The sequence below is a fragment of the Acomys russatus genome, chromosome 11 (assembly GCF_903995435.1).
Source record: "Acomys russatus chromosome 11, mAcoRus1.1, whole genome shotgun sequence".
Classification (NCBI taxonomy): domain Eukaryota; kingdom Metazoa; phylum Chordata; class Mammalia; order Rodentia; family Muridae; genus Acomys; species Acomys russatus.
Window position 1 is genome coordinate 34996785 of NC_067147.1, and position 15967 is coordinate 35012751.

The window sequence follows — 15967 nt, forward strand, 5'->3', positions numbered from 1 at the left end:
AGCAGCCCCAGCCAACAGCTGAAGGTGGAGCCAACCATGCAAAGTGAAACTGCCCAGAGAGGCAGTGGATAAGTCCCCATAGGCACTGGGACTTGTTCTTTTTCTAGATCAAGAGCCTCTTTTTAATAACAGGAGGAAGCGAAGCGAGGGTGGGCGCACTGGACTCCATGCGTCCTCCACCATGCCCTTTGATGAGGAAAGGGAAGAGGAAAGAAGAGCCCCGCAAAGTTGGGAGCAGTTAAAAAACCAACATGCTTATGGAACTCACCTTTAGCATGAAAATGAGGCAAACTGGATTCTCTGTGGTAAATGCTGGACTCAGAGATGATGGTCCTAGTCCCAGAGTGAACCTGCCAAGCTTTATTCAATGGATGGGGGGTGCGGAAGCAACCTGACATGACACACACTTGTAACCTTAACCCTGGGGCGGGGTGTGAAGCCAGGAAGGTCAGGAGTTCAAGGCCACATTGAGCTACAGAGCCCACCTCAAAATACAAAATAAATGAAGCCTGTTTAACAGCATTGCTTGTTCCTATTATGAATAAAGACAAAGCACTTTAAGTTTTAAATTACACTTTAGCCAGTTGTGGTGGCCCACCCATTTAATCCCAATAGGGGTAGTAGATCTTTGAGCTTGGGGCCAGCTTGCTCTACACGGTTAGTTCCAGGACAGCCAGGACTGCACAGAGAAAGATCTTTAAACAACAACCAACCCACCATCACCAACACCAAACAACAACCAAACCAAACCAAACCAAACAAAACAGGAATAAAAACTTTTATTAAAACATTTTTAAGACATCATTTTGAGAGTCAGATGCCTGAAGGGCACTTCAGACCTAAGTTAGCACTGTTCAGATACCAGAAACAGATGTGAACCCCACATGGCAGCCCCATGTGCAATGAGTGCTTACATTGAAAACATAACAATGGTGGAACATGCTTTTAACCCCAGCACTTGGGCCATTGAAGCAGGGAGGCTCTTGTCTTCAAAGCCAGCTTGCATGAGTGTCGATTTTTTACTCTTTGTAAAAAATATTGCCATTTATCTAGGTATATCAATGTGGAGACTCCCCAGACACTGTGATTAAAAGCATGCTGGAATTCTGAAGTGCGCTATCAAGTCTGATTTCTACATGGTTGAGAATTGAATTATGGGCCTGCATGCAAAGCAAGCACTGTACCCTCTATGGCACAACCCCAGCCCTGCTTTTGTATGTTGTAATGTCAAATCTTAAATAGTGTCAGGATAATCAGAGTTGCATGGAGTTGAACTTGTGATTTACTAAGATTTGTGACCAGCTTGCTCACACAATTATATTTTCATGATTGGTTACTGAGCTGGCCTCCTTGCATCCTCAGTTACTCTTCCTATTTTACTATGTGAGCGCACTTAACATTCAATAAGGTTGGCTTCAAAGAGAAGAATTTTGGAATTACTGAATAAACAATTCTTCTTCTCTTCTTCTTCTTCTTCTCTTTTTCTTTTTTCTTCTTCTTCTTTTCTTCTTCTTCTCTTCTTTCTCTTTTCTTTTTTTCTTCTCTTCTCTCTTTCTTTCTCTTCTTCTTGTTAACAGGGTCACTATTTCAATAAATAAGTAAAATTCAAAATTATTACAAAATAATACTTGAACATGAAATAGTAAGAGAGAAAGTTGACCAGCACTCAAGAGCAGAGGATGGATATTGAGTTTGAAGCTAGTCTGGTTGAGTTCTAGGATAGCCAGGGATACACAGAGATGGAGGGAGAGGGAGTTTGTTTGTTATAAGACAGCTGGGGGGGGGGGAGAGGGAGGGAGGGAGGGAGAGAGGGATAAGAAAAGGAAACAGAAGTAGCATAGAGTTTTAAGATCGTGAATCTGTGGAACTACAATCGGGGTGTAAAGTGAATTAAAAAAAAAAAAAACAAAGATAGTGAATTTGGGGATTGCTGAGTGGTTAGGAGCACATTCTGCTCTTGTCTTTGGTTCCCAGCATTTGTATTTGGTAGCTCATAACCACCTGTAACTCCATTTCCAAGGGATCTGACACTCTCTTCCTCTTCAGACACCAGGCACACATGATACATATAACCACATTCAGGTAAAACAGCCATACACATAAAATAAAATTTAAAGAGAAAAATTATGGATCAAGGCAGATACAATAATGCTAACATGCATCTTCCTAAGCGGTGACTCATGTCTGTAACCCCAGTGCTCAGGCATCTGAGGTAGCAGGATTGCTGTGAGTTCAAGGCCAGGCTAGACTACAGAGTAAGACTGTCTCAAAGTATAGGGCCGGGGTGGGGAGCAAGCAGAAAGCCTTTTCCTTTTCCTCTACCTGGCTTCTCTCTTTCCCTTCCTCCCCCTCTCTCCCTTCCCCCTTTCTCGTATAGCTCAGATTGGTGTTGGACTTACCAAGTAAGAGGAATTATAGGTGTGTGTTGTTATGAAAGTCTTCCTGCAAAGAGAAACACCACTGCTCCATCGCCACCCCACATAGGGTAGTATGGGGTTAGATACAGAATGAGGTTTAAAAAAAAAAAAAAAAAAAAAAAAAAAAGAGGCCACAGAAATGTGGCACAGCATGCTGCTCATGGCCTCGCTTCATCTTACCTGCTAGCTTCCTCACCGAAGGCAGGAAGGGCTTTGATGTTTGGATAGAAGCCCTGTCCTGGAAGAGGATGGTTTGCAAAATGACGCATTCCCACGGGGTTTCCCTAGTTCAGAGCTGCACTCTGGGATGCCTGCGATGTGCACTTGCTGCAGTTCCTGTGACTTTCAGAGCCCACATCTGTAGACTGAAAATCCAGGGCTGGTTCTGAATCTTTTCATTTTCAAGCATTAGTGTTGAGAGAAGCTTTCTAACTTAGATGGCCCCTGCTGACAGTTCACTGCAGACCTGTGGACAGATGAAGGCAGCCAAGTTACCCTCCCAGCCTACAGTGCAGAAAGCAGTTTTGACTTTGAGCTGGCAGAGTGGACCCAGGACAGATGGTCAAAGCTTATTACTTCCTGAACCTAACTAGGTTTTGAACACTCTCAAGGCTCTTTATCGTCTCCCACAGCCTCAGTGATAAAAGAGTTATCTACGCAGTTCATTCCCTCCCTCCCTCCCTCATATATCATGAGAGGGGGGAGGGAGAGGGAGGGAGGGAGGGAGAGGAGAGAAGAGGAGAGAGAGAGAGAGAGAGAGAGAGAGAGAGAGAGAGAGAGAGAGAGAGAGAGAGAGAGAGATGTGTGTCTGGGTCCCAGGGAGATCTTTGGTTGTTAGGCTTAGCAGCAAGTGACTTCCCTTTGAGTGATCTCACAAAAGAAATTGCTTTTTCTTTTTGTTTCTTACTTATATAGTTTATTTTTTTTTTTCTTTTTCAGTTTTGGGAATCAAACCCAGGATCTTGCTAATGCTAAATACGCTTCGGCTCTGAGCTGCATCCCAAATCTTACGTTACATACACCCTTCTTCAAATGGTTTTTAGTTTTAAGTACGTTATACATCGAAACATCTTACACTTACCAAAGAATTTCAAGAAAGAAGTCATTTCCCAACTCTCTATAATAAGATAATGTTTTTTAGGCCACTTAAATACACTTTTCAGATCCTTATCAATGTTTAAGAATAAGAATAATAGGTTTTCTTATTGCCATGATCTATTTGAATCTGCCTTTACATGAACAATGACAGGAATATACCTCGCAATGCATCTTATTATGCCACGTTTTGACTTCCCAAGATTCAGTGACCCAGGCAGCCACACTTCCTTGGTGTTCGATGAGTTAGGTACAGATTCTTCTCCACGGACCACAGGAACTTCCCGGCAGGAATGCTGTGCTCAATCTTCAGCACTCATCCGCTTTAGCATTATAGGTCATTGCTCCTGGCCTATAATTTCAGTATAAACTCAAATTACATTTTGTACCTTACACATGCTGTCTCATTCCACAGAGAATCCAGTAAAGTAGCTGTCACTTGTCCCTGTTTTATAGGCAAGAGTGGGCAGTGAGCAAAGAAATATTTCCATGTAGGTAGTCAACTGGCCAAGCAGTATTGGATTCCAGGCTCTATGCATAATGACAGAATAGGAGGAGGCCTACAGGGAGTCACGGGGTGTGCATGAGGGCCAGCTGGTCTCATCCTGGGCTCACTACTTGATAGTGATCTTGTTGGATGACCTTGTTGTCTGTCATTGAAGGCCTGGTTCCTTCCACTGAGCCTCGTTGTCTAGAAGGTCACTGTGATGGGCTGTTTTTGATGACCTATGGATGGCACTTGTGTCCTCTTCCTGCAGGTGGTTGTGCTACTGCAATGTACCGCAGTTCTGTGATAGCCTACCTCGGTACGAAACCACAAAGGTATTTGGGAGAACATTGCTTCGCTCGGTCTTCACCATCATGAGACGGCAACTCCTGGAACAAGCCAGACAGGAAAAAGACAAGCTGCCTCTTGAGAAACGCACGCTAATCCTCACACATTTCCCAAAGTAAGGGGGTGCTTGTGGGGCTTTGCTTCATTCCAGGGCCTGAAGTTGTGGAGAACATGCCGAAGCCTATTTAAGTACCAAAAATCATGAGCATCAGGGAAAGCATCCTGAGAGAAAGAACCCTCAGTTCTCAGGAGATTTCTCTGCATTGCAGACAGTAAACCAGTACTTTGTCGTCTCTTCTTCTTCTTCTTCTCTTTCTCTTCTTCTCTCTTCTTCTTCTTCTTCTTCTTCTCTTCTTCTTCTTCTTCTCTCTCTTCCTTCTTCTCCTCCTCCTCCTCTTCTTTCTCTTCCTTTCCTCTTCCTCCTCCTTCTCCCTCTTCTCCTTTCTTCTTCTTTTTTGAGAGAGGGCTTCTCTGTAAACCAGGCTGGCTCAGACTCATTGCCTGCCTGATTCTGCTTCCTGAGTACAAAAAGTGCTCTCACCTCTCTTTTATAGTACACCCCCTCTTGCATACTAATTTCTTTTCTATATTCACATATTCCTGTTTTGCTGTGTGCCAGGGCTGACTGTGTGGCCAGGGCGTTGGAACTCTTTGCTGGACTCCCCAGTGGGCTCACAACTGAACACAGTATCTCTTCCCCCAAGTGTCAATCAGTACCATTTATCATTAGGGGATAAGCCCAACCCCATCTGAGATTTGCTGTTGAGAAGGCCAGTTTTGTGAAGACTCAGCCATCATTTTGCTCTATGTATTTCATCTTTTAGCCAGGATGGTAAAGATGAGAGAGAGCATGTAGGTGCAGTTTCTGTCTTCAGAGTGCACAGAAAAACCCATTTTTCCAGTTCTCTCTGAGACCTGGTAAACTCCTGGCTCTCATCCTTTCAAAAGCAGCCTGCCAAAGCTAGGGTGGACACTTCCTTCAGTTCAGCTTTGTACGTCTGAACTGTTGTGTGTAGGATACACACACGTATCTGTGACTCTGGGCTCTTGCTTTGCTGGATACATAGTCTTTCAGAAAATAGAGTAAAGCAATAGGAAGTTGAAGTGCTATATCCTGTGCTTTGGGACAACAAGGTTTTTGTTTCCGCTTTCCGGTGCTTGGGGTGAAACCTAGGGCCTCACATGATAGGTATGCACTTTGCCACTGAACTGTAGCCATGAGGTTAAGCTAAGATATTGGCTGCTGGGAGGGGCTGGGATGAGTGAAGGTATAGCGCATGGCTTGTTGAGCAAAGGTAGCAATGCATAAATAAGGTAGGGTTTTCTCTGGGTGGGTGGATGGAAGTTTTTGTTTTTGTTTTGTTTTCTTAAATTCTGCCTAGATTGGTGCATAGTAAAAAAGAGTAAACGTTTAAAAACTACCAGGAGAGATGTAGCTTTTCCTCCCTGTCCCAAGAAAACTGTTTGATTGGAACATACTGGGAGAGGCAGTTTTGTATTCTTTGATCAAAGATTATTGAGATTATGCTTTTGAAAAAACTAAGGTTTATTTTTAATTATGTGTGTGTGTTTTTGCAGGTATGTGTATGTAAGCACTGATGACTGAGAAGGCAAGAGGTTGGGGGGGGGCGGTTTCCTGAGAGCTGGAATTTTAGGCAGTTGTGAGCATGCTTGATGTGGGTTCTAGGAATTAAATTTGGGACCTCTCTAAAAGAGCAGTATATGTTCTTAACTGCTGAGCCATCTCTCCAGCCATAGAAAAACTCAGTTTTTATTATCAAGACACTATTACTGAATCATCCAATTTGCGTATCGGGAAAGATGATGCGAATTCTTGTTTTGAGACAAGCTCTGACTCTGTAGTCCAGGCTACCTTTGAACTCATCGTCGTTTCTCTGCCTTAGTCTTCCCAATGCTGCAACTGCAGGTGTGGATCAAAAATTTGGCTCTAGACATAGTTTTCACTGCCCCCTCCATTTATTTAATCCTTACTATAGTTTTTTTTTTTTTTTTTTTTTAAAGAATAAGTTAGGTCCAGAGTTGGGGGTTAGGGATCAACTAAATTGAAATATGTATCCAAGCTCTATATGGAAACCTGTTACTTTGTAAGCCAATTTAAAAAACAAAAGCAAAGTAGGAAAAAAAAAAGGTTCAAGGACTGGGGATGTCCCTCAGTGATAGTGTTTTTGTCTCCCAGGGGTTTTGTCCTCAGCCTTACCTGTGTTTGCGTGAGCACTCAAACCCGCACAATAGCGAATGTTTTCTGATTGAGATTACCGAGCTCTCCTTGGCTGTTTAATCTGAATCCAAAGGTTGACTTAAGAAATGCTGTGGATAACGTCTCGAGGCTTGAACAGAGCAGCCAACATTTGCAGTACCAAGCTTCTCTAAGAAAGTCTGCATATGAGATGGAGGCATGAGCAAGACTCCAGTCATAAAATGTATAGGATTCTAGTTAAAGGTAGAGGTCTTAGGCTACCCTAGATAGAAGGGGCGCAGTTCCGATGCTGCTGCATCACACAGGCCATGGTTCAGTCGCTCCTTTCTTCCATGTTAAAGAGGTTTCACACTTAATGTTTCTAATTAGCCACTTAAGGAGAATTTTGCCCTCAGACCATAGCTATTCATCCCTGTCAAGGGATAAACAGTGTCCCTGAGCCCCACACCCACCATAGTGCTAATGGAAACTTTTTAATTACTTTGCATAGTGACAGGTTTTCCCTTCCCATAGCAAAATTATTTTGCTCTTTAGATAGATATTGCTAATTACAGTGTGTTCTTCCCCAAGCTTGTGCAATGAGCTGAGGAATCAAGCTGCTTTCTTTTCTTCTTTGTTTCTAATGGTAGGTTAAAACTACCACCCACTTTTCTTTTTAAATTCCCCTTTATAGAATATGACAACATTTGAGGCTATAGGAGCTTTAGACCTGGAGCTTGGCTATGGAACCACACGTGTTGAAAGTCTGATATGCTCTTTGAATGTCTGGCTATATGTGTTAGACAGAGCCAGAATCTACTTTATATGCTGCTTTTTCATTCAGTGCTTACCCTCTCTCTCTCTCTCTCTCTCTCTCTCTCTCTCTCCCCTCTCTCCTCTCTCTCTCTCTCTCTCTCTCTCTCTCTCTCTCTCTCCCCTCTCTCTCCCATTACGTCCTGAGCACAGTTTTTTTCTCTCTCTACGCTTCCCACTTTTCCTTGATCTCTCATATTATTTATTCGTGAGACAGAGTCTCACTATGCAGTCCTGATTTCTTGATGGTCTGGAAGCTGCTGGTAGATTAGGCTGCCTTGACTCCCCTGCTTCTGCCTCCAGAGTACTGTGGCCAAAAGAGTGTCCCCAGCTACATAGGCAGCTGGAATTTGCTGTGAGCCTCACCAAGGGATACATCATCTAATTAGTCCTCTGTACCAAGTGTCCTACGAAGCTAAGCAGGGTTAAAGGGAGATGCTGGAGAAACACTTTGCTGTATTTGAATACACAGGAATGTCCATCTGAAATCATCACTTGAGTCCATAGTTCTAATGTATTTTATAGTTGAAAGTGGGAACCCTATTCTAGGATGGTTGTTACAGATGACTGAGGCTTTTGCTTTCTTCTGGCAATAAATTAAATTAATGGTTTATTTATTTATTCATTTATTTATTTTATGATACAGTACAGTATACCTGCAGACCAGAGAAAGCATCAGATCACATTATAGATGGTTGTGAGCCACCATGTGGTTGCTGGGAATTGAACTCAGGACCTCTGGAGGAACAGTCAGTGCCCTTAACCTCTGAGCCATCTCTCCAGCCCGGTTTATTTTTCATTTACTTGAAAAGTTGTTATTTATTGTGTGGCTATTTTGCCTGAATATATATCTGTATGCTATGTGCATACCAGGTGCCCAAGAAAGCCAGAAGAGGGCATCAGATTGTCGGGAACTGAAGTTAGAAATGTTTACGAGCCAACATGAGGGTGCTGTGAATTAAACCTGGGTCTTCTGAAGGAGCTGCCAATGCTCCTGACCGTTCAGCCATTTTTTTTTTTGCCCCAGTTTTTAATTAAAATAAAATATTGTTATTAATTCTTTGAGAATTTCATGTATTTTGATCATTTTAATTCCCACTAACTCCTCCCAGGTCCACTCCCACCTCTCTACCACCCTTTGTGTCCTCTTTTACTCTTAAATGACCCATCAAGTCTAATTTGTGCTGCCCCTATACTTATCTTTGTGGGGCCATCCACTGGAACATGGTTGACCCACCAGGCGCCACACCCTAAAACTGACTTTCCCCTCCCCAGAAGCCATCAACTGTCAGTAACTCCTCAGCTAGGGTGGGGGCTGTGAGCCCTGCCCCCACTCTTACCTGGAATATTGACTGGCTTGGTTTTGTACAGGTCGTGTATAGGCAGCCACAGATGCTGTGACTTACTGGGTGTGGTGGTTCTTCCTGTCCGGAGAATGGTGTATCGGTTCAGTCCTTCCTGACAAATGCTTCTTACAGCCTTTTAGTTCCCTCTTCCAAGATGGCCTCCGAGCCTTGGGGAATACTTACAGTTTTCAGAAGCTCACTCTTGTGATTATTTTTGTGCCTAGGTTTCTGTCCATGTTGGAAGAAGAAGTGTATAGTCAAAACTCTCCTATCTGGGATCAGGATTTTCTCTCAGCTTCTTCCAGAACCAGCCCACTAGGAATCCAAACAGGTACATTTCCTTTTATATACATTGGAGAGAACCATGAACGTCAGGCCAGGTTGTTAGTCATAGTTCAGTTGGCATTTATTTGTATTTCTCATAAGGAAATAGATGCCCGGAACCTCTAAGTCTTGGATCTACATCACTATTAATATAATATAATATAATATAAATATATAATATAATATAATAAAATAAATAGCAAATAGGTACTAAGTCAAATTCTGTGTGTCTGTGCTGATGAGCACTACAAGCACAAATCAAACAGGCAAAGCCACATTAAGGACAGGAGGTCTTAGTTTGCGTAGTGTGTCTGGTGGAGGACCAAATTCCAGGTAGCTCAGCCCTGTCATGAGATGCTGGCTTTTTGAAGATGCTTCTATTATTAGCAATTGTATTCATTTTCTTTTCTGTTGCTGAAATAAAGTACTCTGACAAAAAGCAATCTAGGAGATAAAGGGTTTTTTTGGCTAGTAATTCCAGAAGAACAGTCTTATCATCCCCGGGAAGCCATGGCAGCAGGCACAGGAAGCTGTGTGATGACATTTCATCCTTACACAGAAAGTGGAGAGAGAGAGAGAAAAAACAGGGGTCTGGGCATAAAAATCTCAAAACCTCTCCTCAGTGAGGGTACTTCCTGTAGCAAGTACACTGTACATCTGAGTTTTGTTTTCAAATAAAGTGTGTTGATGGTTTCCATCATAAGGTGTAGGATGCTGTTTTTATAGTGATTTTACAACCGTCTAGACCAGCCCCACCAGCTGGGGAATTGCTCAGCTCTGTGAGTCTATGGGGGACATTTTGTATTAAAACCACACTAGCAGTCATTGGCAAGCCGTGTCCAGGAGTCAAGCCTCGGTCTGGCTTTTTTAACTGCCAGAACGATGGTGGGATGGCGGTGAAAGAAGATGATGCTGATTTCAGTATGTGAAGTATTTCTCACGGGGCCAGGTTGTTCTCGCTATTATCTTTACCAGTGCCAAGTCCGTCTTTATAATGCTTTGACACATACGTCCAGTTGGAGTGACATTGCTGCCTAGTTCTTTGGTGAAAGATCTCTGGAAAATATCTCCTCGTGTGTGTGAAACTCTTTTTGACTTTGCCTGACTTCACTTTGGGTCAGGTTACCTGCCATAGCTCAGGATGGACGAGCAGAGGTGTCTCTGTGGCTACGATTGTACCCGTAAGCTAGACCATCCACTCTGGTGTTACGTGAAGCCAATCAGCAGTGAACTGTCATCTCCTGCTCTACTGTAACTGCGATATGTTCTTTGCTGGCAAAGTAGGGTGTAATCACCTAAATTGCCATGTCTTCACGCCAGTGCCTCAGTGACATATGGCTGTCATAACAGTGACTCTGAAGATCTGCCAGCTCTTCCAGTGTCTTCTGGATCCCAGAGCTGCTCTTTGCATTGCTTCTTTATACTTGGGGAGTCAGGAGCCTGCACACCAGAAGCCTGTGTGCTACCTTTGCTCTTTAGCGTATTTCCGAGCCTTCTTTTAGAGGTGCAGAGGGCAGAATCTCTGCATGCTGCCAGACCAGCCTTTAACTCTTGGGCTGAAGCAACTTTCTGTCAAGTAGCTAGGACTGCAGGCACTAGTGTACCCCATTTTTATTGATTCAGTTGCCTACAGTTAGAAGTGTCAGAGGCTGGTGGCTCATTGTCAGCTGGCTGGCTTTCCATCCTCTGACTAGGGTGCTGGGAATATTTACAGACTGAACCACTACTGCCTGAGGAACCTCAGGGAATGATCTCTTTGGGTACCAATGCTGCAGTGTGACTGAGAGTATTCACTACCTACCATTTTTCACCTCTTCAGCTACAAATCAGTGTCACACCCAGCAAGACCCCATCCTACCACGTACATTGGAAACCATCAACCCAGTTTATTTGGAAATAAAACTCAGATGTACAGAGCAGTCACAAGCTTAAACAGGCATTCAGTCTTAGGAATCGACACACTTAAATAAGAATTTCTCTCCTTCCCACCCATTCTTTCCCATTTACTTCGTGTATGTTCCTCTGTCTCAACACACACACACACACACACCACACACACACACACACACACACACACACACACACTCTCATCCCTCCCCAAAACCCTGCTATGTCAACTTTTTTGTTGCTGTGATGAAATACCATGACTAAATGCAACGTATAAAGGAAGAATTTATTTTGGCTTACTCTTCCAGAGGACAGAGTCCATGATTGCTAGAAAGGTGCAGAGGCTGGTGGCCAGCGCAGGACTCTGGCTATTCACATTTCCTTTTTATAGGAAGCAGAGCGGTGGGAAGGGAGAGGGGTGAGGCTGTAAGCCTTCAATGCCTTCAGTGCTGTACTTTCTTCAGCAAAGCTGCACCTTAGTGCTAAATAACATCCGCAAACAGCACCAGCAACCAGATAAAAGAGCCTATGGGGAACATCTCTCACTCAGACTACCACACCTACTGTTTTGTGATTTTCTCAGAAAGCAATTCACAATTACAAGTAATCCTACTTATCCTCTCAGAGGAACTTTCTCTTTCATGGGAATGGTGTTCTTGTTAAGGCCAGTAAGTGTATCTCAATGCAATGTTATCTAATGGATAGGTGCCTATAATTTTTGCCTCTTTTCTTGGTAAAAATAGCATATTAATAGTTTTCATAACCTCTGGACCCTAGTGATGAGGTTTGTTTATTACTTGTATGAGGCTTGATTACTTGTCAAAATGGATTCCTCTGGCTTTCTTCATTTCGGGGAACATTCTTCAAGGGAACAACTTTTAGGCTCTGTCAACACCCCACCATTGTCAATTATACTTACAAAGTTCAGCCTCCACACTCAATCTTTCTTTAATTAGTTTTATCATGATGGCTATCATTATTTATTGAATGATTGATTTGATTTTTATTGTTGTTGTTTTGTTTTGTTTGAGACAGGGTTTCTCTGGGTAGCCTAGGCTGTCCTGGACTCACATAGTAGACTAGGCTAGCCTTGAATTCAGAAATCGACCTGCCTCTACCTCCCCAAGTGCTGGGATTTCAGGCTTGCATCACAGTGCCTGGTTGATTTGATTAAAAGAGCAAACATCCATCCTTATTTATTTTATAGCACATGTCTGTAATGAAAAGAGCTTTACCTTCTTGTTTGCTCACTATTTTGTCAGTACAGGCTTTGATACATCGTAATTCTGCTCAGTGAGTTATAATCCGTGGCTGTCTAGTACCTCGATACTCTGTGGTTTTGTTTTAGCATGGCGTTGATGGTGCTGGGCGGTGATAGGATGGTCTCATGTGTACTTGTTGTCAAAGAAAGGAGCCACCTAACACCCTCTTTTCCTTCTCTCGGGGCAGTCATCAGCCCTCCTGTTACTGGGACAGCATCGTTCAGTTCAAAACTCTCCTCCCACGAGCAGGTCAATGGAGGGAGAACAAGTCCTGGCTGCAGAGGTTCTTCTGGGCTTGAAGCAAACCCAGGTAAGCTACCAAGGGAGGAAGAGAGCACTGCAGCTCCCACTGGGAGCTCAGTCATTGGCAGAGCCCTAGAGCTAGATTCAGACCACTACTAGTTGTGTTTCCCTAAGGCATTAATGGCTGGATGTCACTGTGCAGTAGACTTGGTGGTGTGTGTGCTGTGTAACAAACAGACCACAGTGCAGCGCTATCACTATAAAAAACTTGATTTTACAGCACCCATGTGCTATACGTCTTTTGGTAGTCATTAGGTTTCTGCTAGTTTCACATGGGCTTACAACTCTGCGGTCTTCATTGTGCGTGTGGCTTGCCTAAATCGCTTAAGGGGAAGTAGCTTTCTTTGATATGTATTCTTCCTTCTCTGGGGACATTGTACCATACACAACATGTTCTTGAGGCACTAGTGTGATCACCACAGGTCATTCTGAGATGCGCAGTATTGTCATAGGTGGCACCCCTTGTTGCTGCCCAGCCCACAGCCCTTACAGTGCACTAAATACAGTGCACCCCTTTTCTTTCTGAAAACAAAAGAAATATTCAGTAATCTTGGGGGTGAGAATCTGCCCCATCCTGGCATCCACAAGTCACATGGTTTCACTTGGAACCACAGTGGGGGGTGGGGGAGAATGAAGAAACGCCATTGGCAACTCCTGCAGAATGACTTTAAAGTTAATGTGCAAATCCTGGAATACGGTGACTTGTTGAGCAAATATCTAAAGATAATCCTCATTCATCTCCAAAATCAACATCCATAGAGCTGGTATAATTGGAAGCAAAGCCATATAGTGAATCATACATAGGCTTTTCTACAGAGTATGCACTTTGTAGTACTCTGTTTTTAAAGTTAGTGAGAGTAGTGCAGGTGTGTGCTCACTGGGCTTCAAAACTGAGGAGCAAATTACATTTGAACATTCCAAAGTTAATATTTATTCTGATTTGTTTTGTGTGTGTGTTTTGTTTTTCAAGATGGGGTTCTCCTTGTAACAGCCTTGGCTATCCTGGACTTGCTTTGTAGAACAGGCTGGCCTCGAATTCACAGAGATCCACCTGCCTCTGCCTCTTGAGTGCTGGAGTTAAAGGCGAGTACCACCAACCCAGCTCCTTCTGATTTTAAACAAACAAACAAACAAATAAACAAACTGCTTCTCCCCCCCCCACCCCCCGGTATTTATGTGTAGCCCTGCTGTCCTAGAATTTGCTAGGTAGACCAGGCTGGCCTCAAACTCCCAGAGATCTGCCTGCCTTTGCAGTGTTGGAATTAAAGGCATGCATCACCATGCCTGACTTCAAGTTACTTTTTATCTTTTATTTAGTTATTGGACTGCGAATATGGCTCCTTTCATGTCCTCTGTGGGCATGCCCTGCCCTGCCCCTCCCCCCAACACATATGCACACATGTAGCCAAGCATGCACACATGCATGAGCGTGCTAGCATGCAGGCAAACATATACATAAAGAATAACTTTAGAGGATTGGAGAGATGGTTTAGTGGTTAAGAGAGCATTGGCTGTACTTCTAGAGGTCCTGAGTTCAATTCCCAGCAGCTACATGTTGGCTTACAACCATCTGTAATGAGATCTGGTGCCATCTTCTGGCTTGTAGGCATACATGCAGGCAGAACACTGTATACATACATAATAAATAAATAAATACCTTTAGAAACTGAAGAGGTGACTCAGTGGTTAAAAGCCCTGACTTCTCTTCCAGAGAATGCGGGTTCAATACCCAGCAGTGACATGGCAGCTCACTACTGTCTGTAGCTCCCGTTCCAGAAGATTTGACACTCTAACACAGACATTTATACAGGCAAATCACCAATGCACATGAAATAAAAGTAAATTTAAAAAAACATGCTTTAATAACTCATATGTCCAGTTGAAAACCATCTTTAGGAAATAGGCAATCAAAATAATTTTTTAAAAAAAGAAACAAAAAGAAAATAGGCAATCTTTCCAGGGGTCCTGGGTGGACTGGTGTGATGGCTTAGCTGTTAAGAGCACTGACTGCTCTTCCAAAGAACCAGGGTTCAATTCCCAGTACCACATGACAGTTCACAACTCCAAGATCTGACACCTTCACACAGACATACATGTAGGCAAACCACCAATGCACATAAAATAAAAAATAAGTAAGTAAATTAAAAAAAAAAGAGGTGACCTGGCACTGGAAATGGTGGTGGTCTCCTTTCTTTATACCACTGTCCTTCTCCTCCTAAAAGCTGGGGACAGCCATCAGTGCTATTAGACATTTCGATGGGAGAGCAGTGTGATAGCACACACCTATTACCCCAGCCTTCAGGAGGTGAAACAGTATTGTCACAAGTTTGAAGATAACCTGAGCCATACATAGTTGAGAGACCAGCCAGGGATACCTGGCAAGACCTTGTCTCCCCCACATCCCCTTCCCAAAATGTTAGATTCATCAGTATGTAGTCTCCATTTCAAGCCACCCATTTTTTGCCTTTTATTTTGAACATCACAGGAGAAAAGAGGAAATGAACAACTCGCATGCTCCAGAGGAGGCCAAGAGATCCCGAGTGATGGGGGATATTCCTGTGGAATTGATCAATGAGGTCATGTCTACCATCACAGACCCTGCAGTGATGCTTGGGCCAGAGGTCAGCACGGGGGGGACCAGGCAGGCAGCTGGGAGGGCCCTTTGGGTCTCCTGTCATACCACCTGTCAGAGATGAGGGTGGGGTGCTGAGAACACACTGGAGGTCATGACAGGCAGGGCAGGAATGGCTAACTAAGATGTGCTTGCCCTTGATGAGTATCTACTGTTTCAAGTAGTTGGAAACTTTTCCATATTGAAGAATTTCAAGTCTCCGTCAACAATAGAAAAAAAAAGTATGATAAAAATCCATGCACTGTGCCCGAAGAGTCATCAGTAATCACATCCCGTTCCCCTTTACCTTCTGTTCCTTCTCCTGTGAACCCTTTAGAATCATTTCAGAGTTTCAAACAGATGTAATAATACCCAACACCTGGGGCATTTGCCCGGTGCAATTGCACAATTTTCTTGTCTAATGGACGTGAGTTAGCACCCAGGAAATTTAGCTTTGTCACGAGCTTGTCTGGTTCAGGGTCGGCAGACTGTAGCCGACCAGTCAGAGACCCCATTCGGCTTGTGTGCACAGGTAATTCTTCAGAGCCTCCCGACTAGGTAGGAGTAAAGGTGTGTCCCAGCAGGCTAGGCTTGTAACAGTTGTCACCGACTTGTGTTTTCTGTGCACCATTGCACATAGCAGAAAAATTGAGTAGTGGAGGCTTGGAATTTGTGTCTTGCAAAATAAAATGTTCACCACTTGACTTTTTTTTACTGAAAAGTTTGCTGACCGGTGCCTCATGCGCAACCTGTCTCCAAGGACCATCTTGCCAATTATTAACACTCATAACATGTATTGTCGTTGCTGGAGACTCAGTTAAGAACCAAACATCGCATTCAGTTTTTATTTCTTCGTCTCTTTCGTGTCTTTCTTTTT

At 43.5% G+C, this 15967-nt stretch overlaps 1 protein-coding gene across 1 annotated transcript in view; it reads left to right on the forward strand.

The window, feature by feature from the left end:
- The window catches only part of Kat2b (lysine acetyltransferase 2B), a 105605-nt gene that overhangs the window by 64340 nt on the left and 25298 nt on the right, over positions 1-15967 (forward strand). Inside the window, 4 exon segments of the mRNA XM_051153059.1 lie at positions 4271-4462; positions 8928-9034; positions 12364-12490; positions 14968-15100. Of these exon segments, the coding sequence (XP_051009016.1) occupies positions 4271-4462; positions 8928-9034; positions 12364-12490; positions 14968-15100 (559 nt within the window).